This window comes from Octopus bimaculoides, chromosome 9 (genome assembly GCF_046866305.1).
Source record: "Octopus bimaculoides isolate indiv1 chromosome 9, ASM4686630v1, whole genome shotgun sequence".
Taxonomy (NCBI): domain Eukaryota; kingdom Metazoa; phylum Mollusca; class Cephalopoda; order Octopoda; family Octopodidae; genus Octopus; species Octopus bimaculoides.
This window is the reverse complement of record NC_142936.1, coordinates 62,558,332-62,584,313: the sequence shown is the minus strand read 5'-3', so window position 1 is coordinate 62,584,313 and position 25,982 is coordinate 62,558,332. Positions and strand designations below refer to the sequence as shown.

At 36.4% G+C, this 25,982-nt stretch overlaps 1 protein-coding gene across 2 annotated transcripts; it reads right to left on the bottom strand.

The window, feature by feature from the left end:
- Positions 1 to 327: 327 nt before the first annotated feature.
- Positions 328 to 23,772, bottom strand: LOC149134181 (uncharacterized). Of its 2 annotated transcripts, XM_089357608.1 has the most exons (5): positions 22,537 to 23,772; positions 21,188 to 21,355; positions 10,358 to 10,498; positions 1,973 to 2,072; positions 328 to 798 (listed from the first exon to the last, which is right to left on the bottom strand). In XM_089357608.1, exons 1-2 carry the CDS (start codon positions 22,850 to 22,852, stop codon positions 21,333 to 21,335), a joined length of 339 nt encoding a protein of 112 aa, XP_089213734.1. In that variant the 5' UTR covers positions 22,853 to 23,772; the 3' UTR covers positions 328 to 798; positions 1,973 to 2,072; positions 10,358 to 10,498; positions 21,188 to 21,332. The 2 variants fall into 2 exon arrangements, with proteins under 2 accessions (XP_089213734.1, XP_089213733.1); XM_089357607.1 differs by lacking the exon at positions 10,358 to 10,498.
- Between the last annotated feature and the right edge of the window lie 2,210 nt (positions 23,773 to 25,982).

Sequence of the window (25,982 nt, the reverse complement as noted above, 5' to 3'; positions counted from 1 at the left end):
TTGATCCGTACCCTTGCATTTATCTTAAATATATCCGATTAAACTAAACTGTTTTCCGCTATCTTGATCTAATCCGCAGAACTCCATTATAGTGAATGATTTAAGAGCGAAAGAACAAACAGTATATTTCTTACATCTGGTGCAACGAAATAAGCCTAACTGATAATATATGTTTAGTTAATTTGATCCATTATTATAATTCAAAATGAACAATTTTACTGAAGACACTGGAATCTAATTTCACAAATTTTCTTTGAAATGCTGAAAACATAAGCAGAATATAAAAAAAAGAACAAACATAAAATATTAAATAAGTAACGATACATATACATTCTTGTGGGCACACATTTATTTCCAATATTGTGACAACTATGTTAATCGAAATAAATTAATAAGTTAAATATTGCTTCCGTAGCCATAGAACAGATATGATAAAATCTGAAGATTTGGAGTTAATAGTCTCGTTAGACGAAACTAGCAATACGAAGTAGCGATGTAAAAAGAAAATATAGAATATAGTGTTTGCAAGAGTTTTCATGGATGTGGATAGGTTGCATTCAATCGAGCGTTTAAAGCCAAGAAGAAATTTTGGATTGCGCGTGGACTTGCTTCGAGTCTTGTGTTCTTTTCTATCAATCTTTCTTTCTTCTTTAAATTCGTTATACACACGTTGCTTTTGGAAGTTCAGTCAACTTAACAAATTTTATTGGCAATGTGCCCGCCGCGCACCAAATTAACAATGGCGGGACGATTCTGATGTTCTATGATTTTCTATTGTCGAATGAGTTCGCTATTTCCCTGAAAAATAAAGAGCAATATTAGATTGTTAAGCAAGGTTTTGTCAAAAAATAAAATGTTAAACCCACTGAGTCAACTGCTTAAAATTGGACTCAGCTTATCTGCAGGATCCTGTATTTCATGGAATTGCACTTACGCGCATGCGTTAAATGATAGGTGATATACAAAAAAAAACTTAGTTTAATTTTTTTTTTAATTACACTTTTTCACAATTCAATTACCACCACCACCTTAGCTGCCCCCACCGCCTCCACATCAGCCGCCTCCTTATCCACCACCATCATCATCTCTTTTTCTCAAACTCCCTCCATCCCTCTCTCTCTATATTTCTGCCTTTCTTTAACCTCGCCATCAGAACATCACCCCTCTGCTATATCATCACTAACTTCAACTAACTTTTAACCACATAATAAATATTACGTTCCCTACTTCATGTCTCCCTCTTTCTGTATCAGTCTTCACCTTATCCTCTTTTTCTCTCTACTTTTTTCTTTATCTTTTCTTTCCCTTCAACTTATCTCGTGAAAGCGTTACAATTACATTCCCTCTACGTCACGTTCTGTACGCACACAATATATATATATAATCGAACTCGGAATCTTGGGTTTAGTAACCTGCGTTTTTAACCACTACGCCATATGCCTGAATAATAATAATAATAATAATAATAATAATAATAATAATAATAAAAACATTAAAAAAATACCTTAGGAATGAGAACCCAGGTTCGGAATTTTCCCCAAAACACCTCATGAAGGCTGGAGGTTATATCAGCCGTAACTTTGTGTTAATAACAAACAAGATGAGGACAAATATCCGTCGAATGTAAATAATGTACATAATTCCTCATCTCTTAAATATAGAACTGTATACGAGGAGTTGCTGAAAGGTTCTTGGTTTGAAGGGTTTTGCAAAATGCCTGGTTGGACGACCAACCTTCCGAGTTCCTTTACAGATATTTAAAAAACTGAAGGACGAATGAAGTACGTGAGGGGAATATGTTTGATAAAATCATAAATTATTCTACTGTTTTCGTTTAGCCAAAGCCGAGAGCTTTTCAGCGTCCCTTCGTATATGTATGTATCAATATATGTGTGTATGTGTGCGTGCGTGTGTATTGTATACATGTAGGGATATTTGTATAAAAGTAAATACATACACGCATAATACTTACATACATACATTACTGGCTACTTTAGTAAACCGATCCAACGTCCATATCTGGACGTTTACACTGTCCTTCTGACACTCTGCCATTCTATCCTCTGGTCAATCTATCAAATACGAAAAAAAAGTAGTAAATTATTTCGTCACATTTAACACGCTAATTTAAAATGGCGTCTAACATCCCAAATGTGTCTTCTTCCTGGATTTCTCTCAAAATTAATTTTCCTCGCTGCTCAAGTGAAAGAAACCTTTTCTGACATGATGCATATCTTGGCACTGACTAGAGATATTTACACGCAACAAATCACACTTTAAAACACATATGCTCACATAAAGCAAAATCCTAAATGCATAATACTTTCTCAGCTACACAAATGTGTTTTTTAATCCTGTCACATACATAAATATGGACTCAATATAAACTTTCCTACAAACAAGGCTTGCACATACACACACACACAAACACACACAAATATACGTCTGACACTCTGGAGTAGACCAATAACGTACAATCAGCGTATACTTTGGACCGGCCCCTAGGCGCTAAACGCTCGTAGGGTTGGTGTTCTCTTTGTACTCAACCGGAATATCCTATCTGATAGTTATCAATCATAGGCGATGACTACAAGTTTATCCAACACTACATAGTGTATATCTTTTCAAGTCCCCGATTCTATCTGAATATTTATCATACGTACATACACACGTGTATGCATATGCATATATTATATATATATATATATATATATATATATATATATATATATATAAGAGAGACAGACAGACAGAGAGGTGTACGAGGGAGAGTCAAAAATTATAAGCACTTGTTTTTTTCATTGTATTTCTACATAAGCAGGGAATAAACAAGTACGTCATTTTTCGATATAGTCCTTCCTTTTCGATGCATTCGGTCCAAGGGCTCACAAGCTTGCATATACCTAACAAGAAGAATGCTTTCACTTGGTCATGCAACCAACTATGCATCGCTCCTGAACATCTTCATCCGTGAGAATTCGACGACCTCGTAAACTATCTTTGAACAATCGAAAGATATGATAGTCAGAAGGGTAAATATCTAGGCTGTAGGCAGGGTGTCCCAGCACCTGAAAACTCAATCGGTTAATGGTTTCAATGATCTGAGCGGATGTGTGTGGGCGTGCATTGTCAGGCAACAACAAAACTTCTTCGCCAATGAGCTTCAGAGTTTGGTGCGAATTGTTGGCTTCAGTTTGTTGGCCAGCAAAGCACTGTATCTTGCACTGTTAATCATACACCTGTTTTCCAGAGAAATCAGATCGCTGCTCTTTGTTCTTCTTTGGTGCACATAGCAAGTGGAGCGGTCATGCTTACACAGTAAAGCTAGAAAAAAATGGGGTGATCAGGCTCAAACTTCGATCACTTTACCACGATATTACCAACTATAAGCACGCATTCACAGAAGGCAGTCTTACAACATTAAAGATTTGTCATGGTGAAAGTGCAGATACATATACTCACCCACAACAAGCCTACACGCTTTCATGCAACCACACTCGCATATCCACGATAAGACGGTAACCTCAAATACGAAATACCTCTGATCTCCTCAAATACAAAATAACTTATTCTAATTTTTTTTCTTATTTATGTACTTCCTCTTTTATCGTCTTTTTTTCGCTTACTTTTTTTAGATGCAAAACAGCTAAAATTACATTTTTTTTCCATTTATAAGCCTGAATATAAAATCAGTATTATTGTATTTGTTCTTGTTTTTTTTACCACGGTTTAATTGTTTTATTTTATTTTGAATTGCTCATATATACACACACTCACATACATAGATAGATACGCATATATACAGACAAATATACATATACACATACGATTACGTGCCTATATAATTATACGTTTGTGTGTTTGTATTTTTTATGTACGGTCATTGTATGTACAATTTGACGTTTCTGGGAGAATGAAGTCTTTCGAAGATTATCCGAGATATGTTTCCAGCAATGGACGTCTTTACTAAATGCGAAAAAGACCTTGTTCTGTCAGGAGTTATTTTCATGTATTGTTAGACGAAAACCGCTGACACAGAGGGACACAGAGGGAGCCAACAAAATCTCATTTAGTAATCATGTATAACGGAAGTTCGAAGACGTGGCAAGACGGGACGCAGCAGACGTTCTGACCGTATCCGCATGTCGGATTTTTGTGGACCGGTAGTCGTACATGTAGAAGCCGACATCCATATACTGAACGATGTATTGGTATATATATATATATATATATATATATATATACGCGTATGTGTGTGTGTGTGCGTGTGGTCAAATGTTGTGGTTTACAGTATCGTTACTTCTACCAATATACCATAAATTTATTTAGGTTATCGTAAAGGGTATATCTGTTCCAGGAAATTTGTAATTGCCCCTACTTCTGAGCACATGAACCATCAAAATATGAACTATCAACATTTTATACACTAAATAAATTTTACTACTCATTTTAAATAATTTTTGTTGTTATAGCACATTCCAGGGAATTATCTACGATCGTCTCATAATATTTTACCTATGCGTACCATTGTGGAGCCATTGTTTCATGACTTTAGGTTCTTAACTTGACAGGCGATTAATCTTTAAATTTCCAGACATATTTGGTCGTATCTCGAAATTTATCGGATGTATCTCATAAGAATGAATGTCTCTGCGAATAATTAGTATGGCGAAATGGTATTTATTTTTTTATAAATCAAAGACAACGTATAGTACTTCATTTTAACCAACGTTTAACAATAACTAATGTCTCGAGTATATGCCATGTTGCTTTATATTTTCCTAATAATGGACCATTATTTGTAGTATTTTCGCTTGTGATATGCACAGAGTTTATTTTCCATCTCATGCTCTCACTCAGTGGTTAGTCTGCCTTATCAAAAAATAAAAATATCATTCCTGTTGCAATTTATTCTTTTTTATAAATGCAATATTTTTTTCGGATGGTCTATGCTATTTAACTTTGACATACCTTTCCCAAATTTTCGTCGTTCTTGCTTTTCTTTCTCTCTAAATCGCCCTTTTCTGTCTGCCTCTAGAAGACATAATACTTATAAATGACCCCTCTCTGTGCATCTCACTGATTTTGTTGCCAGCGTTTAATACAACGAATTAGAAAACAATATATTTGTTTCTTTGTTTTAATAAATATTTCTGTTGATGTAGCAAATCACGTTCTCACGTCATACACTGACATGTTCACTTCCGGCATATTATATAGTTACATCTATTATTGATTATTTTGCTTTCGCTTGAATTGAGGATAATATGAAATATTATTCTGAAATTTGCCTAGTTTTATTTTCAAGATGGATGTTTTCATTCTGTACTATTTTATACTTCATTAAATTAAGAAGAATAAAGTTGCCAGAGTCTGCTGTTTTATGTCAGAATAGCAACAAGCAGCGTATGTACAGCTTTGGACATCTCCACCAGGTAAAGTATGTTGGTACACTACTACGAAAGATGTGTTGTAGCTTTATACAGAATAATTAATATAGAATAGCTAAGCAGACCGACAATTAGCAGCTACTGTATAGTTTCAAGTTCAAGAGTGAAAATAGTGGAAACAATGTAAGGCTCGATACTACCAGCCTCTTCTGCTTAATAGAAACATTCACATTCTTGTTGTGCGTAAACTGTTTCAAACTTTATATCTGATTTGCATATGAAAACGTGGGAGAGAGTGAATTATTTGCTAATAGGCAATGAATTACGTGTTATAAGAATTATTCATTAAATGTAAAGTATTTCAAAAATAGAAGCTATAAATTAACAATGAAATATATTCAATTTTAAACCGGAATTAATTGCAGACTGACGGATTTTTCTTTGAGAAAAACAAATATTTATTCAGCCAAAAATATTATTGTGAAGTATTAATCACATGATAATTACATCTGTTTTAATAACTGACGTGTTATAATGAGGAAGTTTATGGGTGTACTGAGAAATGAATAGTTGAATATATAATAATATTACGCTGGTAATTATTTTACTTGCTATAGAACACTGCAAATTATAATTAACTATCTGCGCGCTGAAACGTTAAGAATGAGGTATACAATTATGTCCCGTGTGTTTCTAGGCGCAAGTATGAATGAGTGGTTAAGAAGTTCGCTTCACAACTACGTGTAAACGTGTTCGCTTTCCTGTGCATCACATTTCGTCAATGACTTCTTCCATAACACCTATTTAACCAAGACTGAGTGAAATCTTTCAAACAGAAACTACGATTACAGCCACATGCGGATTTTGACAAACATATTTACAGAAACAGACATACAAGCAAGTCTGTATTTGTCTGTATTTGTGTATGTTTGCATATGTATGTATGTATGTATGTATGTATGTATCTGCGTGTTTAAGCGTTTCGGCAATTATATTTACCGGTGTTACAAAACAGAGGCTATTCTTAATGCTGAGTGGATTTATATCTTGTACATTGGCAGATACATAAACAAGACTAAGTATACAAAAAGGACAAAGTGAATAAGTAATGGGGAGAACACGTTTTCTATAAAGCCTTGAAAGCAATGTCCTAACGCGATCATAGTTCAATGGCTGAAAATAAAAAAAATATTGATCACGGTATTAAATGAAATATCTAACAAACTACGAATCAATCATGATAGCATTCCAGGTAGTGAATATATTCTTCTATGGTGTTTTTCCTTCATGCCAAAAACCATAAAAACAATAGATATAAAACAATCCAATATTTAATCATAAAATTAAGGATTCAGAGTTTCCATACAAAATACAGTAACAAGAAATTTCACTCATAAATTCTAATCCTAAAATACTACCCCAAGTCACGTACAGCAAAATTACATCGATAGATACCATAAAACACAAAAGTAATACGTGACACTCAATTAAATTTTACAAGATATTTTTGGGTGGAATAATACACACACATACATATAAGCACGCGTACAGACACAACTATATACTATTGTGTTTGCACGTATGTACACACACACACGCACACAAACATATATACACACAGACACACATACACTCCCATACACGCGCGCACACCCCGCAGACGCACATACGCACACGCACACACACACACACACACATATATATATATATATATATATATATATATATATATGAATAGAACAGAAATAATGTTCAGAATTTAGAGCAGCTGTTTTAACAGCCGTTTCATGTATTAATAGATTAGTTTTACACAGGTAAGACATGAGATTTCATGAGATTTCATATATCAAACTAAAAGAATCCAACGTCATTAACAAATACCATGCAAATTTATACGAAAATTAAAATGTGTAGCTTGAACTGGCATGCAAGAAGGAAAGAGCTAAAATGGCTATATCATTTAAATTCACTTATCTCAATTAGTTTATAGCAATTTCATATGCGATTGCTCACACATTCATACAAACTTTATTTTGTGCTTCTCATTAACAGGTAGCGTAACTACGGAGATTAGGAGTAAGGGAAATACAATCTCTAAAGTGAATTTAAGGATTAACAAAGCTTATCCTGTCGTTTGCCGCCGCCGAGTTTCTACACTAGAATATTTTCTAGGAAATATCTCTCCTATCTATTGTAGCTTTCTGTTTGCGTGTTTGCTTGTCTGTTTTTTAATAAATCCTAAGTCTACGAATATTTTATGTATGTTTGATGCGATTATAATTAGAATAGTTAAATTATTCGAATGGTTTTCAAACATCAAATATCAGATATGGAAATCATTGTTATAATCTCATCTACATATTGACATGGTCTGGCGAAAAGAGCTGACATATAGGGATCATTGACCTTTCGACACCTTTAAAATCAATCTGGACCAAATTCAACATATTATGGCTATATTATACAACAGTGGTATATTTTTCTCATTTCACATTTCTGTACAAAATTTATTTGAGATACGAATTAGTGCCTTTCTTCACTGCTCGTTATTCAATTGATCACTAGGTTCTGAGCTCATAAAAATAACTGAATATAATGGCTAATGACTAAAGTATATAGAGTTTCTTAAGTTAGTGATCCATGGCTCTATTTCCGCACAAGTATTTAAGTTTCGAATCACTGTTAAAATGATTAGATAATTACGAACAAAAATCTGAAATCTAGTGAATCATATGTACTGTGTATCCTTTTAGATAACAGTGATTATTTGGAAATACAGATATATTTCCAACTCAACACATTCATTCCACATCTTTTGAAATTCAGTGTTTTCTCTGTTTCTTCTTCGATGAGAAGCAATTATTCTTCTTCGAGTGCCTTTATCTCAATTCAACATCCACTGATATTCAGGTACAAACACTTTATGACATTAGAACATTCACAGCTTTAACATATAGCCAGCAGTTTGAAATGTTTACATTTTGGAAATGTCTTTACCATTTACTTTCGTTGCAATCCCAAATAACAGTTTCTAATTTTAGGACAAAATTTCAAATTTTGTTGAGAGCGATGAAATGCAAAGTTGATCTACGTGGGATTTTAAATTCGAATGATAAAGTTCTCCAAATTATAATGCAAAGCATATCTTCCTATACTATAGAAATTCTTCTATCTCGCTGTCCTCGGGAATTCTAGATACTACTATGACTGTTAGTATCAAATATTTCCTGTATATATTCTCACTTATAGCACTCGTTTTGAGCAGAGTTATCATTGTCTTCGTCTCATATTCTGTTATACAATATATAATGCTTCACGATATTTTTTTTTCTGATTATGAACGGCACTGCTGATCTTATTCTTATTCTGTCCTCTCCAATGAAAGTAGTAAATATACCGGATTTTTGGTGATGCAAGAAGCAGAAATGATAATATTTATGTGAGACATCAATCATCAGACCGCAAATATCACCAGACTGAGCAAATATTTCTAAGTTTCAATTTCTCAATTGCAAAACATTACGTACTTTAACAGATAATCACTTACATTTATCCACTCGAAAGCCTTTTAAATAGAAATAAAAGTCTGCCTTCATCTACCTCACTGTTCCAATAATATGTTTATCCAGCTATATTTAGTTGTTTGACGTCTCGTCAGAGATACCTATGTAGGTGTTGTTAGAATAAATCTACGTCACAATTTTGTAAGCAATTTTATGCAGGATTTCCCTATTCTAAACACGTTTTCACGTGGAGAATTAGCTAAGCATAATCTTGACATCTAGTACATTCCTTGAAATAATTTCATGACAAAATCACCGAAAGAAAGCTAAAACATGTATCAAAGAGACACTTTCTACACTAAAACGCGAAGGGAAATTTAGTCATCAAAATCGATAAAATTTGTAGGTGATGCAATATCCGATTTTCATCTAGTGCATTGCATGGAGGCTACGCTTACTTTTCATGACCAGATATTATATTCACTATATCTTTAACTCTGATCAGTTGGTTAATATATTTTCAAGTTATCCGAGGACTTATGTTCACGCATCGATCAGAATACAGGAATGTAGCTACTGGTAAATTCAATTATTTTTGATCGCATCACCTTTATTCTAATGGGTTACAGTTACCAATTCTAGACGAGCTGATTTTCTTCTTTCAGTGACTAAAAGTAATATAATGCCATCTTCAATTTATTATAATTTTTTTTTCTTTTTGTGCATTCCATCTGCAGATACTCTCAAAATTTTGCTAATACTCTTATGTTTCTTCTTGCTTGACTTAACGTCTGGAATTACAAAATTAAATGGCTGGTACCCAAGAGAATTCCTGGAAGTTATCACCTTTTTCACAGAGACTCAATCACATCAAACCAAGTGCTCTTTTGCTCGACCCCAAGCAAGCTTGTAAAGTATTACAAAGCGTGTACTGTTCTTGAAGACGATTAGTTGAAATACCTGTGTAGGCTTTATGGCGTGATTATTCACAGTAAATTACAACTATTTAAATCCAGTACCTCATTTTCGTCAAAGTCTATTATAGTTACTGAATGAATTTGAATGGAGTCGAGATCCATTTGCAGCATATATATTAGACGAATGCATTACTCCTACATTTGTCCTACACTTATGCCAATTATCCCAAGGCATAAGTAGTAATGCATTCCAATTCACAACGTGCAGAAATCAGATTAAACTTTATAAGGCGTTAATCGGTCTTACATTTTCTCAACTTCAAATTGCACTTATAAGAAGATTTGCTGACAATTAAATTATGTCCGACTGATGGTAAATCTGAATGGTCATACAGAATGTTCTCAGTTTACATTGAGAGAAATTCTATTGAAACAAATTTATATTAAATATTACTGACTTCATATTTGATGATATGATATCGAAGGTTCTTACAGTAAAACACTAATACAATTGGAAAACACCGCTGAGCATGAAAATATATTATACCTTAATCTGTAATATTATGTCGTTTTAGATTTGACAAGGACATTACAGTGTAGAATAAGTGGGTTAGTGACTATCAGAAATAGAAAGCATCAGCTGATACTCAGTTGTACGTTTTACGTCTCCAGTACCTCTCCATGATGTCTGTGAAGAATAACGGAAATAATGTTTCATCTATACCACATGAATCTACGTCCTCATATTCAAATATAAATTATCAAAACACACACTTCTGTAAAAAAAATATTATTTTAGACATATCTTTGAAAATATTCCAAGTGATATTGCATTTTCGTCCAGCAAATATCCAAATTGCAACTGATATTTCTCGAGTTTCAACACACTCATATTTTTATGCATAATGTGAATGGAATTATCCGAATGGTACTGCGTACTAGCTAGAATTTGCGTAAATATTTACCTGTATTATATGTTATATAGCGGTGGTTATTTATGAAAATAAAATTAGTATATAATAATATTACAAATATCAGAAATGTTTACGGAAATAAACGTGCAGAAATAGCTTTCAGAATGTTTGGTATTGTATTATGTCATTTTCAAAAACCAGCCTGCTCTGTATCCATTTATTCTAAGACTAATATGCGCGTCTTAAACCTTCTGTTTAAAACATATATTGACGCCCACAATCAACAGCAAGTACACACACGCTCTCTATCTGTGTCTCTCTCTCTCATTGTTTTTATATATTGTACGTACATATAAAGATATATATATATATATATATATATATATATATATATAGATATATATATATAGAGAGAGAGAGAGAGAGAGAAATAGAGAGAGAGAGAAAGAGAGAGAGAAAGAGAGAGAGAGAGAGAGAGAAAAAGAGAGAGAGAGACAGAGAGAGACAGAGAGAGAGAAAGAGAGAGAGAAAGAGAGAGAAAAAGAGAAAGAGAGAAAAAGAGAAAGAGAGAAAGAGAAAGAGAGAGAAAGAGAGAGAGAGAAAGAGAGAGAAAGAGAGAGAGAGAAAGAGAGAGAGAGAAAGAGAGAGAGAGATATGGGCAGGTGAGTAGATAGACAGATGGACAGACAGACAGACAGGCAGGCAGGCAGGCAGGCAGACAGACAGACAGGTAGGTAGGTAGATAGATAGATAGGCAGGTTGACAGTCAGACAGGTAGATGGATAGATAGATATCTTTTTATTATAGCCACACAGGGCTAAATACAGAAAATGGACAAATTACAAAGTAGAGCTTTTCTTGAGGGGGGGGGGGGTAATTTCGATCAAAAGGGATCGCGGGAAGAAAAAAAAACCTGGGTGGGAGGCGATCAATAGGGATCGTGTATCACAGTCGATGTAAAAAACGGGGAACAGATTAGGTTTATCCGTGGAGAGAAAAGCCTACGGAAAAGACCACGGTCACCTCAGGCTTTTTTTTTTAAAAGGTACATGAAAATAAGTACCTTCTCTCTTTTTGTCTCTTTTTGTTACAAGTCTATGCTTAAAATGGTGTCGTCTTTCATTCTTACCATTCTTGCCACATTTACCCATTTTTTATTGAAACTTTCATTCGACAACACCTTCCTCTCTATCCTCATCCTCCTTTTCAAGTGGTACTTGAAAAAGTTGACGAGGGACTGACCAGAGAGGAAAGTGTTTGTTTTTAGACCTTTCAAACGCGTCCACCACACGCATTCTTTTGCCATAGCTATCAGTGTTACAAAAACCGTTTTTCCTTCCCGTTTAAAAGGTGGCGGAACAATATTCACGATAGACTCGGCTGATAAGTGGGCTCGTCCCACACGCGACAACAGCCGTTCGACGAAGGTCCACAGCTCTGAAATATCTGGACACTGCACGAGTGCGTGCAGAACGGTTTCGTCGCTTTGACCGCATCTCGGGCAGGTCGGTCCGGTGGTTTTCGAACCGTGTCTGTAGATCTTCTCTCGAACTGGTAGTGCGTCCCGATAGCATTGCCAAGCCAGGGATCTCTGGAAATTATCCATAGGCCCCGGCCCGAACGTCGTCTTGAAAACGCGGGTTAGGAATTTATCGTCGACACCCAGGTTTGCCCCGAGTGTGTCGTCAGACCTCCCATCCACTAGTCCTCTATAGAACGCATTGGTCGTTTGGAAGTTGCACAAGTTTGATCCCGGACGGCAGAGCTGTTGTAGAGCTTGGCGACACTCGCGGTGCCAATCGCCCAGTTTCGGTCTCTTCCTGATCCATGTTTGCAGTTCGGTGAGTGAGACGAGCTGCGGGAAGGCGTGCCTCACAAACGGCGCCCACACCTGTTCACCGTCGTCAATGAAGTTCCAGAGATGCCGCAAGTCTCAGCGCATGCCTGCGCATCATTAACCACGGCATCCCCAGTCCTCCACGTAACGGTTGTTGACAGCAAATGGATCGCCTCACCATCGGAACGCCACCCTTCCACAGAAAGCGGAAAAGTATGCGTTCTAGTTTCGTGATGGTGGCATCGGGACAAGGCACGACGGTCAGGCGGTAATCGATGACTGATGCGATATACACATTAGCCACCTCCGCACGGCCTTTTAGAGATAACTTTCTCTCAGCCCATGTTTGACTGAGTTTGATCACTCTACTGGTGATCTCGTCCCAGTTCTTATCCATTCTTTAACCGGTCCGTCCGTCCAGCGTCCCACTACGGAGTCACTGTTGGACGGTATGGGCTTGCTTCTCCGGGTGCCGAGTAACAAACCCACTGACTTTTCAGGGTTAATTTTTGCTCCTGTCACCGTTTCGTATTCTTTAAGTGTCTCGACTAGCATCTCGACGTGCTTTTCGCTCGACACTATGACGGTGACATCGTCCGCATATGCAGACACGCTCGTCCCGCAACCCAGTTCTCGTGGGATACCCCTCAGTGTCGCCAGCTTCCGCAGTAGTGGTTCGAGCGTCAATACCTACAGAAGCGCCGTTAGGGGACATCCCTGACGGACCGAACGCGTGATGTCGAACGGTTTTGAAAGGTGACCGTTTACCCGAATTACCGATCGGATGCCGCTATACAAGGCAGCGATCCAACTGCGGAAGACATGACCAAAGTCAGCTGCCCTGAGGACGGCCGCCAGGTATTGATGGTCGACCCTATCGAAGGCTTTAGATTGATCTAAATTGATCAGCGCCCCACCCATGCCAGGATCCTTAACTACCCTGTCCATGATGTAGCGCATGAGGTGGAGGTTGTCATGGATACTTCTGCCCGGCACGGCGCATGTTTGCGCCCTGTCGACCAGTTTATCGATGACAAGCGCCAACCTCTCGGCTATTACTTTGGCCAAAATTTTCAAATCTGCGTTGAGCAGAATGACGGGCCTGAAATTATCTATAAAATTCCCCTTGTTTGGGTCTTTCTCCCGTTTTGTTGCCAGTTGCAGTAGACTGATGCCAAGAGGTCGCCAAACAAGTCTGGCATTTGACAATACAGCTCGTAGGGTAGACCATCCAATCCAGGCGACTTATCCCTCGCGCAGCCCGCCATAGCATCCCTTACTTCAGCAGCTGTGATGGGACACTCACAACACTGTCTCTCCCGCCGAGAGCCGCGGCAGGCCGGTCAGGTAGGCAGTGAAGTCCATCCTGCGTTCCGACCCACCGCTCGCACCGAACAGTCGAGCAAAGTGCTGCTGAAAGGCCCCACATATCCTTTCGGGTTCGAGCAAACTACATCCCTGTTCATCGATAAGAGACCGAATGGTGACTGTTACCGCGTTGCGCCTCCGCCACCCGGGCTTCTCGCGCAGCTTCGATCTCTTCGTTCCTTAAGGCACGCATTTTAGCTCTGACGACGCAACCTTCGTGTTTGGCGTTGAGGTGTTGGTCGAGGGCCATCCTCGCAGCCAAAACGTTGGTTGCGCTGCCAGTTGTAAGTGCCTCTTCTAGTTTCTTAACTAAGTCTCCCTCTACTCTATTTCGATCTATCGCTAGTTGTTTACTAAACCTAATAGATTCCGATTTAATTGCCATTTTCAGGGCAAACCACCAGCGGCTGTTAACGATGGCTCCTGTTAACGCCCTCTTAATTAATTCGCTAATCCGGTTCCTGTAAACCTGCCGCGCTAAGAGCGAAGCGTTCAGTTTCCAGTAACCGGGACCCTGCCTATGTGTCTTATCTAAGTCGAGCGTACACGTCACAAACTTGTGATCTGTGTAGCTGACTATTTTAAATTGTGGACATCCTACACTATCTCTATCCGCTGTCCTACATAGAACTCTATCTAGATACGATCTCGACGATCCGACGCGGTTTGTCCAAGTCCACGTTGGCACGTTCGGATGGTCGAGTCGGAACCTGTCAAACAAATGGAAACGTCTGAGCAGGTCTTTGAGGCACTTACATCCCCTTCTACTCCTATCCACTCCCACAGTCTATATGCGTGTCCAAGGTAGCGTTCCAGTCCCCTACTAACAGTAAAGGCCGTGACGTTCCCAGGAAAACCTCTAGACGTCTAAGGAAATCCGCCCGAACCGTTAAGGACGGTGCATACACTGACACCAGACGGAAAGCACACCCGTTTGTGCCATCGACGTCCAAGACAACCAGCCTACCCTCCGGGTCTAGGAATATTGGCATTACTTTTAGGTTCAGACTCTTCCGAAAAAGCACCGCGGTACCACCACCACCCATGTTTGGCAGACAGGGAGAAAAATAAATGTCGAAATGTCCACTTGAGGGCCCGCTGGTTACTGAGTCTGGTTTCACTGATAGCTATGATTTCTATGTTCTGTGACTTGATGTCATTTAGAAGGTAACCTTGCTTCCAAGCTGACGCCAAGCCACGTACATTTACACAACCTAATTTAAGCATAGTTGAAGTCGAAATTTGTGTTTCATACACGACAGTAAAAGATACAAGAGAAGGTTACTTACTCGTATCGAAAGTTGTAGCTTCCTCTTCTTTTGAAGTATCTTGGATGAGGTTTTTGAAGAGTTTCTTTGATAAATATTTTTGGAACCCCCCAACCGCATTCGGAAAGAGGGTTTTGAGTGTGTGGTGCTGCGTTTGTGTGATGTGAACTATTTTGATGTGTTTCGGTGGTGTAGTGCGTGGATGATTGTTAAGCTTATAATCATCTTCAGAAATGTTTGTTTGCGATATGATGTAGTCCATTAGTTTTGTGTTTTTTGTGTATATCGCTGATAGCATTGTGTGCGTTTTTGTGATGTTGGTGCTGGTTTGTTTGTGCAAGGGGCTTTCAGCGGTTACATATTTGCCTGCTTTGCATGCATTTAATTTTGGGGTTGTTTTTTATCTTTTTCTTTTACTTCCTGTGGCTATTTGCCATTCTGTAGAACTTTCATCGTTAGACGAAATGTCTGACGAATCAGAAAGGGGTAAAGAAAATGCATTTGGTTCTATTTGTGTGTTTGTCGATGGTGTTGTGGTGTGTGGTGTGTGTGTAGTTGGGGAATTGGGAGTAGTATTGGTCTTTTCTTCGTTCTCAGTGGTTGTCTTCTTGGTTGTTCTTGGTGTTGGTCTGTCTTTAGTTGTTGGTGGTGGTGTTGTTGTTTCTGTTTTTGACTCAGGTGGTGGTGTTGTTTGGTTGGGTTGGTTTGTTCGTTGTTGCCGTTCTTTCGTTTTCGCATATAGCTGCTTGATCAGTTGTGCATACGGTGGTGTGGGTAATAATGCTGGTGTTTTGGGTTTTTGGTTTTCCCGTGGCTGTTGTTGTTGTTGTTGCTGTTGTTTCGCGGCAGAATTGCAGTCCTTTTGGAAGTGAGCTTCACTGCCACATATGTAACAGCGTGGACGTCTGCCTTCCACCACTACATACAGCCTTTGCGTTGATGGTAACTTTATGTAGGTGGGTATTTTATTCAGTGACCCCTGGGTAATATGGAGAAGGATCTCCATTTTTTTACCCACCCACTGTTGCTTTTCAGAAACATTAATTTGCAATATGTCAACTTCCTCCATATCGACACATACGGCTGATGTTATCCATATTGTGTCTACCGTGGGAGGAATATTTTTTATGATAACCCTTGTTACCCTCTGACCAAGGTAACTCGGTATCACTGTTAACTTTTCTGTCTTAAGAGTTATCGTTGAGAATCGTTTCGCTAACTCATCACTTTGAAAAATAACTTGCATATGGGCAAATTTATGCCACCAAGTTACATAATCCTTATATTGCCATACAGATCTCAAGCATTTTATCGATCTTTTCCGTGCTTGCTTTTTCTGTTTTTTTGTTTTCGAGTTTAAAATTTTATAAATAATTGTCTTTTTGTTTGTGTCTTCTAAAATGTCTTGTGGTATGTTGATCCGCACCTCGTCATTTTCTTTCGTAAGTAAAGCCTTTGCATCTTTTATCTGCTGTGCAGTAAAAGATACTACTGTCGTTTTTCCCTTATCGCCTCGGCGAAGTTTGTTTTGATCTTGTTATTGTTGTTGTTGGTGGTGGTGCTGGTGTTGATGGTGACTGTTGCTGTATTAGCGTTGTTGTTGGCGGTTGCGATGCTGGTAGGTGTTGTTGTGGCAGATGGGTGACCTTCTTGTTTACTCCTCTGACCTCCATATGAGTTACGAAGTGGCGGGAAATTTTTTTCATAATTTTCTTCGGCGTTCAGGCGTATTTGAGCAAATTGTTTGGCCATCATGCTCTTCTCTTTCTCTCCTTCCGTTGTCTGTGGTGAAAGGAACAAAAGAGGAGTGGAGTTGTTCTTTTTGTTATTGTTATTCTTGGTGGTAGTGGTGGCTGCGATGTCGGTGGCAGTAGTGGTTTTGGTTTTGTTGTCGTTGGTGGCGGTCGTAATGGTGGTAGTGGAGGTGGTGAAGGCAGTAGTAGTAAACGCAGCATTCCTGGTCTCTACGTCTTGTGTTCGTTCATGCGGAACGACTTGTTGGTCAGTCTCCTTGCCTGCTATTAGAGGCAAATCGACCACGTGTGAAGGCCAAGCCATATTTCTTTTACGAAATATGGCAAATAAGCCGGAGAAAAATCAAAAACTTTTGGAAATAAACTCCAGAAGGAGCCACTTCCTGTTACAAAAACCCAATAGGTTCGAAGTGTGTAGACTTATACACCTCTTCCACAAGAAATATTTTAAAACTGCAAAATGTTTGACATATATAAGGCCAACTTACTTGCGAGCCGATGCGACTAGCATCCGTCCAGATCAGAGATAGATAGATAGATAGATAGATACATACATACATACATACGTACATAATACATACATAATTAGATAGACTCACTTGCATTTATATTGCTATATGTATTTTGTCAGTTAGGTGTAGTTAAATAGCCATGGATATGTAATACGTACGTGCGTATAGGCTATGCATATATACGCGTGCGTGCATGCGTGTGTGTATAAACATCCAAATGTATTATTAAGCCAAAACTATGTATTGTATCAAAATTATCTGGTGAAATGTTGGAAACGATATTTAGATGACTACCTCATTCTATAGATATACAACCTGGATGAAGTGAAAGAGTTCAAATTCCTAATCAATAGCATCATTAAATATTCATCGTCAACAACTACGTGATCCCAAAACGAGAATAATTCCGCATAGTAAACATCTCGATACATGTTCAAGAACCAAACCTCCTCGATTTCTTGTCTTCCCGCTCTGTCAATGTGCAAACAATACTCTAGACCAAACAAGAATTAATAAGAGAAGGTCATTTATTAGAATATACTAGCCACTGCTGAACAGGTTATAAAAGTATTAGGAATACCCGATACTCCCTTATCATAACGTAATCATTTTAGAATATCTACTTGGGTATTTTGGGGAACCCGACAAAGAGTCACCTAACATTGAAACGAAGAGTGCGTCGAATTTTGTCACGGTGCGTTTATATTGAATGTCACTGCACATAAAGTAAATTATATGTCAAATCCATTGTTATTTAATATTGTTACCGAACCAGGAGAAAAATATCTAATCAGGCATACTAGCCCAACATGTCAGTGTTATGTGTAGAATCCTGAAAATAGTCCGGAAACATCTCTAAGAGTTGATTCCTTGCAGGCCTCAACTTAATTGGTGTCATTAAGCAATAAAAAAACTGGTCACCTTCGGCTAACATGAGTGTTTGAAAGGACCGCCATAGAAATCTCATTCTTTCATTTTACATCATTAAATATAGGACATACAGACAGGTAAGCAGGTTGGTAGGAAAGCTGGCAGGAAAGCAGGCAGGCGGGTAGAGAGGTAGGAAGGTTGGTATGTAGATTAGCAGATATAAAACAACTGCAGGGATTTGACTTTTGCTCTCTTGCTACTAATATTTAATACTAACAAGGCGGCAAACTGGTAGAAACGTTAGCGTACCAGAAAAAGAAAAAAAAATTAACGGCATTTCTGCCGAATTGACGTCTTGAGGACGATTTAATCGACTTAAACCTTTCCCCGAAATAGCTAACTTTGAGACAAATGAATGGTCTGTAAGGTATTAATACCAGCTCTTAAAATTGCTCGTGGAAAATTTTAATTACAAGAGTAATACATTAGTCGTTATGAAAAAAAAAAAAACTTATTGCGTATTTATAGCAGATATTATGAGATATGTAGATGATTGTGGGCCATATCTGGCACTTCGAATGATTTTCGGGTAAAGAAAAAGGTATCTATTTGGACTTTGCATAATATCACCACCATGAATTGCAGAGCCTCTTTACAGAAGTAATCTTTTGTAACTCTGTTTAATGATGTGCTTAGCAATGAGGTGAAAATTAACTAGCATCGGTAATTTTTTTTAGATAAATTAAGAATTCATCTCTAGCAGAATTACACCGAGATAGATAGGTAGAGAGAGAGAGACAGACAGACAGACAGACAGACAGTCAGACAGACGGACGGACGGATAGATATATATATATAGAGAGAAGTTAGATATAAAGTAAAATCATAATTTAATTGTTATAGTGTCTGAGCCTCTTTCACTTTGCCCATATATCTAATGTCACTAGTGTCATAAATTTAATTTGCATTTTTATCAATTTGCTACAAAATTAAAATTTAGTTTAATAAACTGGAATTCTCTGCAATTTATTGTAGTGATTTCAGTTCTAATATATTGCCAATGATACTCCGAATAACAAATTTTACAACATATCGAATCTAAGAACCAATCTAAAGTAATCAAATCCATTCTCTTCGAGAAGTTTAATGATTTATATAATTATAATCTTTATAATTTATATCAAATAAAAATATCTACATTTATTGTTTTGAAATTTGTTTACATTTTTAACTGAAAAATCTTAAAGAATTGACAAGGTACAGATATTAAGGAGCAACATGCCTATCTTAGTTTGATGAAGTTGCAACAATTTCTTTTATGTCACAAGAAAATCCTTGAGAAGTCTATCATTGTGATAAATTCCACTTTTTCTTTTAATTTGTGTCACCTGTAGCTAATAAATGTTCACTGAGTCTCAACATGAAACAATATGTTAAAGACACAAATTCTGTCGAGTGTGACTCTTGAAAATATAACTTTTCAATAACTAAATTTACATTTTCTGTAAGAAGTGTAAATATTTAATATTTGAGAAACCCTTCCTGCAATGCATTGCTAAATCTATGGTCTTCTATATGTCATTGACGGGAATATCTATTATTGAATATTATACATTACGTGAATTATTCAAGGTGAACATTTGTTATGCAATTGATTATACTGCACATGTAATTTTCACCAATACCAACTTATTACGAATGTAGATTCCTTACTTCCTTACAGTCTTACATATAATTGTATTTCATATCTTATACAATATGTTTTATAACTCAAAATACAAAATTTTAAGCGGGATCTTATTTCGTGTCGCAATCACCTGTAATCCATGACATACATTTTAAAACTTTTCAATTAACTATTATTAAGCTTATCGATTTCCATGACTTATTGATTACTTCAATGCTTTTGATCTCTTCTCTCAACATTACTAACAAGTAAGCTACCAGGGATTATTCAATTACTGATGCATTTCAGCTGTATAAGACGAATACTGAATGAGTTGCCAATTGATTCACTGAAATCCAGTGATTTGATGTGCACAAATTGTTACCGCTCCGTTTATCCATTCGTCTTCCATGAAATTCCATTCTAGTCGACTACGTTAGAAGGCAATTCAAGGAAACTTGCAGAAAGCAATAAGAGAATTGAGACTTGATGATAATGAATTTCATGTCCTTCCATATTAATTGTGCTACATTTTAACAACGGGCAGCTGTCAGATTTCCATTCCTTACACACTGTTGAAAGGAAATTATTCCAATATATTTTGACCCTTACCTGCTTGGCTGTATAACAGTAAACAAAGGACGCTGTGGGTACAAGCATACTGTAGTTATTGTTTGCTTATTCAGCCAAGAAATGACTTATATCGATCTCATATAACTAAACCCCCTTACTTCCGAAATATACATAATCTGTACGACATTAATGGCATTTGCTTGTAAAATCATCTGTTTGTAGAAAAAGATTACAGTAGATAGAGACATAGAGACATGAAACAGAACGAATACTTGATAGAGGAAATGAGACAAGCAATGCTATTTTGTTATTTAGGATGAAGGCTACACGTAAAAGTGATGGTCGTAGTTTAATGGATTTGTCTCCGTTATATCTGTTGCTTATTGTATACACAGAAAGAAAATTTGAACTGATAAGCATTAAAACATACGTGGAGAAGCAAAATTAAATATTGTTATGTATTTGTCGAGTTACCCTAATCACAGACTTATTAACAAATGACAATATTATTCATGGATATGTTATTTTTCATGACAAGAAATAGAACAGAAACGTTGATTGTCCGCTCATTCAAATGAAGTAAAAATTGATTTCTGCTGATAAATTTCTATTTACATTTTCTCCAATTTTCTGGTGATTGGTAGAAGACAGGGTTGTCTGGAAGCTAATGACCAGTGCGATAAGCAAGCTGTTTAATTCTTTCAAAGTATTAATATACAATGCTGAAGCACTCAATGTATTCGAGGACAGAAAACGGGAATCACATACATTGTTTTTGGTAACCTGCAAAGAAAATTATTTTGCATGGTATATTTATACAAAGACAAAATTATTATGCATAAAACAGATTTAATTGGATAGAAATATATTAGATATGGTTGTATAAAATAGGACATTTAATATTGCTTCACAGATTACCTAGTCTCTGCAATATTTTCTTTGGCAGATATTCTAACTTTGCGAAAGTGGTTTCTATCACGCAAGTAAACAAGTTATTTGAAGCTATTATTATTAGCTATACCTAATGTGCGATGTATTATATTTGTCTAATATCAAAGCAAACCTGCATAAAGTGTTTTGAATTAGACTTACAGAGTGTACTGTTATATTTCAGATAGAAACTACTATTATTTTGCTGTAGGTAAGTGTATAACAATTTCCAGTGATTCACTGTGAGCGTTAGATTGTGATCTCAGAATATTTCAATTTAGTAGTACATTTCTCGAAATCACATGGTTCTGGGTTCAGTTCCTCTGCGTGGCACATTGGGCAAATGTCTTCTACTATAACCGCGAACAGACCAATGCCTTGTGAGTGGATTTGATAGACGGAAACCGAAAGAAACCCACCGTGTAGGTATCCATATATATATATATATATATATATATACACACACACACACACACGACGGGCGTCTTTCAGTATCCGCCTACAAAATACATTGACAAGGCTTTGGTCGACCCGAGACTATAGTGGAGGAGACAGTGTCACGAAGTGTGGGACCGAACCCAGAAACATGTGGCTGAGAAGCAAACCTCTAACCACACAGCCACGTCTGCATCTTAACAGAAAATATCATTATTGCACACACACACATATATATATATATTGCACACACACATATATATATATATATATATATATATATTGCACATATTATATATATTGCACATATTATATATATATATTGCACATATATATATATATATATTGCACATACATACATATATATATTGCACATACATACATACATATATATACATGTATATATTGCACATACATACATATACATGTATATATTGCACATACATACATATATATACATGTATATATTGCACATACATACATACATATACATGTATATATTGCACATACATACATATATATACATGTATATATTGCACATACATACATATATATACATATACATATTGCACATATATATATATATATATTGCACATACCTTCTGGTAAAGGTGTTTGTTCTGCCGGTGTTTGATCCACCGTCGTTAAGGTTATTTCTACTTGCTCCTTTGCTTTCTTTTTCTCGTTCTCCTTACAGTCCGCCCTGACGTGGCCTTTTTTACCACACTGGAAGCAACGAGGTTGGCGACCTTCTACCACAACTACAAGTCGGTACTTACCAACCTGGATAATTTCTGTTATTTCTTCGAGCGTGGTCTGTTCCGCTTGGATAATAATGTTCAGATTCCGGCCATGCCAGTTGCGTGACTCCCTCACGGCAGCTTCCAATACAGTTATTTTTTCTTCTAGTCCCATAGTAACTCCCGTGACGAGCCACTCTGGGTCCACATCAGGGGGGGAAGTTACTTACTGTAACTCTTGAAGTTCTTCTGCCCATATATGTGGGCTGAAGCACCACCTCTTCTCTTCTCAATGGGTCGACCGAATGGAGTCGCGCCGCTTCCTCCGACTCCATTCTTACTTCGACGGTAGCATACCGCCTACCTCTATTAACATATCTTACTTGATGCCATATAGGCTTCAAACATTTTTTCTATCTCACTTTCCACGACGTATTCTATTTTTCTCTCTTTAACCTTGTATGTTTTAAAAATTATTGTTTTCTTTTCAACATCTTGTTGGATTTCTTTTGGAGGAACTACCTTAACTTCATTCCCCTCCTTCGACATTATTTCCTTGTGTTTCTTCAAATTTTTTAAATCCAAAAGTCTAATTTTTGTGCCAGCCACAGCAGCAAAGTCTAATTTTTCCGCTTGTTTTTTTCTCATTTTTTCCATCTATCTTAGCTTTTGTAATTAAACTAGCGACTTCAATATTTCTTCTTGAAGTCGCAGGTCTTGGTGGGATACAGACTTCTTCTTCACTTGTGTCTATTAATTTCTTTTCGACATTTCTTTTCACTTCCTCTTCAGTTAGTAGCCTCTCCATACTCCAGCTTGCCATAATGCAAACCTCCTCACACGGGGGCAAGACACAAGAAGAAAGTTTTCAAAAACAGACCAATAAAGGTTCCCACAAGTAACAAATTGTTGTAACAAAAATTTCAAAATAATGAAACACCCACCTCGTCGTCAACAGTAAAACAATCCAACAAAAATTCACAACTGAATCGCGCTGATTCGATGTGGAAAAGGACTCAACACCTTACATCATGGAAAAACACGTCCAACATCAACGAAGGCAGCAGTCAAAGAAAAAATTATAATTATGAGAGCAAGCTTAAATAAATAATAATATGGACTAGACCAAAAAAAACAAAAAATCTAATTTTTAGTATACCCTTTAGAATAGTCAGGCAGGTTTGGTAACTAAAACTATTAGCTTTCAAATCCAACGTAAGCCATGATGAAAAATAAAGAAAAAATAAATGAGTCTTTTTTTTACCCTGAAGAAGGGGTTATCACCAATTTGTCCTCTATTGTGCCCTAAATACGGTGATATACCCCCGAAATGGCCACAGGTGTTCTGTGTTTGTGTTCCACCTATACTTGTAATCCACTGTAAATGATGTTTATGGTTACACTTTACTGATGTTACCTGCGGAATGGTGAAATATGGATTTTACTTTGCACCACTTTGGATGTTCTGTTGTTGTTTTGTCTCCTGCGCTTCGGTATTCCTGCTTATGAAATTGGATTTTACCTACTAAATTTGCTGTCATGAGGGAGGTATTTGAACTTTCGTACTATTTATCTTGACCTTTTTTTATTGGCTATTGGCCTCAGCGAATGAACTGTTGTGCTACGTCTCCCTATGTATTATTTTTTTTCTCTGTATATTTTTCTGTATATATATTTTTTTATTCTACTGTATTTGTACCGGTCTCTAATATTTTTAATCAACTTTTAATCGCAGTTTATTTATTTATTTATATTTTCTATTGTATAAAAATTTTGACTTCCCTTTACTAATTTGGTTTTGTGGTCTATGTTGTACTTCCTGTATGTGGTCATTGGTGGGCTACGGCTTTTTTAGTCGATGACCTAACGGTTTTATTCTGCAATTAACTTTATACCTATGTCTTAACTAGTTTGAGCACTTCTTTTACAGCCTTGTATAAATTCTTGGTTTTCTAATAGAAAACTGTTAATATTGAATAATTATATATATATATATATATATATATATATATATATATATATATATATATATATATATATATATATATATACATATATATATATACATATATATATATACATATACATATATATATATATATATATATATATATATATATATATACATATATATATATACATATACATATATATATATATATATATATATATATATATATATATATATATATATATTACTATGTATGTACGTGCGTGTGACGTGTGTTTTGTGTATGTGTTTGTCCCCACCACCATTTGACAACCGGTGGTGGAGTGATTATGTCCCCACCATCTAGCGTTACGACAAAAGAAATCGATGGAAAAAGTAGCAGGCTTTAAATTTCAAAATATTCAAGTCTAATGACAGTAGTCTAATGACTGAAATAATTAAAAGATCTCATTCTCGTTCTCTAATAATTATCAGTGAATATCTTATAAATGAATCATTAATTTCTGTCAACTTTATATACCACATGTGTCAATGAAACTTTGCAACTGTATCTTAAGTGATATATTTAAAGCATTTTAGAAGAACTGCTTCAACACAAAATTGTGACATGTATGTGACCCCCTTGCACATATAGATTAATGTCGATATTATGAATTATGCTTTTACATCGATACATGTCAGCTGCACGGCCGTGTAATGGTAGACTGAGTTTTGTTTATTTCATCGATATATAGTCCCTGAATCGATATTTCGTGAGCATGCATTTCCTAATAAAATCGAAACGCCTTCACCATCACCACGAACAAAATATGCACAGTATAACTATCCTTAAAAGGAGCACTAAGTTACAGAATTATGGGAGAATATATGCGCGTACGTAATATGTTCTAACTGGGAAGGTATTTCCAAACATAAACAGTTAGATAAACACATGAGCCTTGTGCTATAAAAAAAATTAATATATTTATTTCATCATCGTTGACCAAAAGCAAATATGCATATAAAATAAGGGTTGCAATATCAAGTAGATCTTTTGAAAATTGTTCGTGTTATTCAGTGTATGGTCCAGATCTCTAGGAAATATAATCGACACAAACTACTCCAGTGAACTACGTCTAAATTCGAATGAAGTTGTTACTGTAGTTAAACCTGGAAGAAAAAATACTAGTTGTAAACCTCACACATACATATTAACAAATAGGGCGTAGTTAAAACAAAAATATATATTCGGGCTGTGTCTGAGTGTTTGTTTTTTTTTCGAAATATTCGATCGAGCTAACCGTTTCATGATTACGAAATCTAATGCATCGTATTCAATCCCGTTAAAATCACGAAAACCAAATGAAAGATCAAA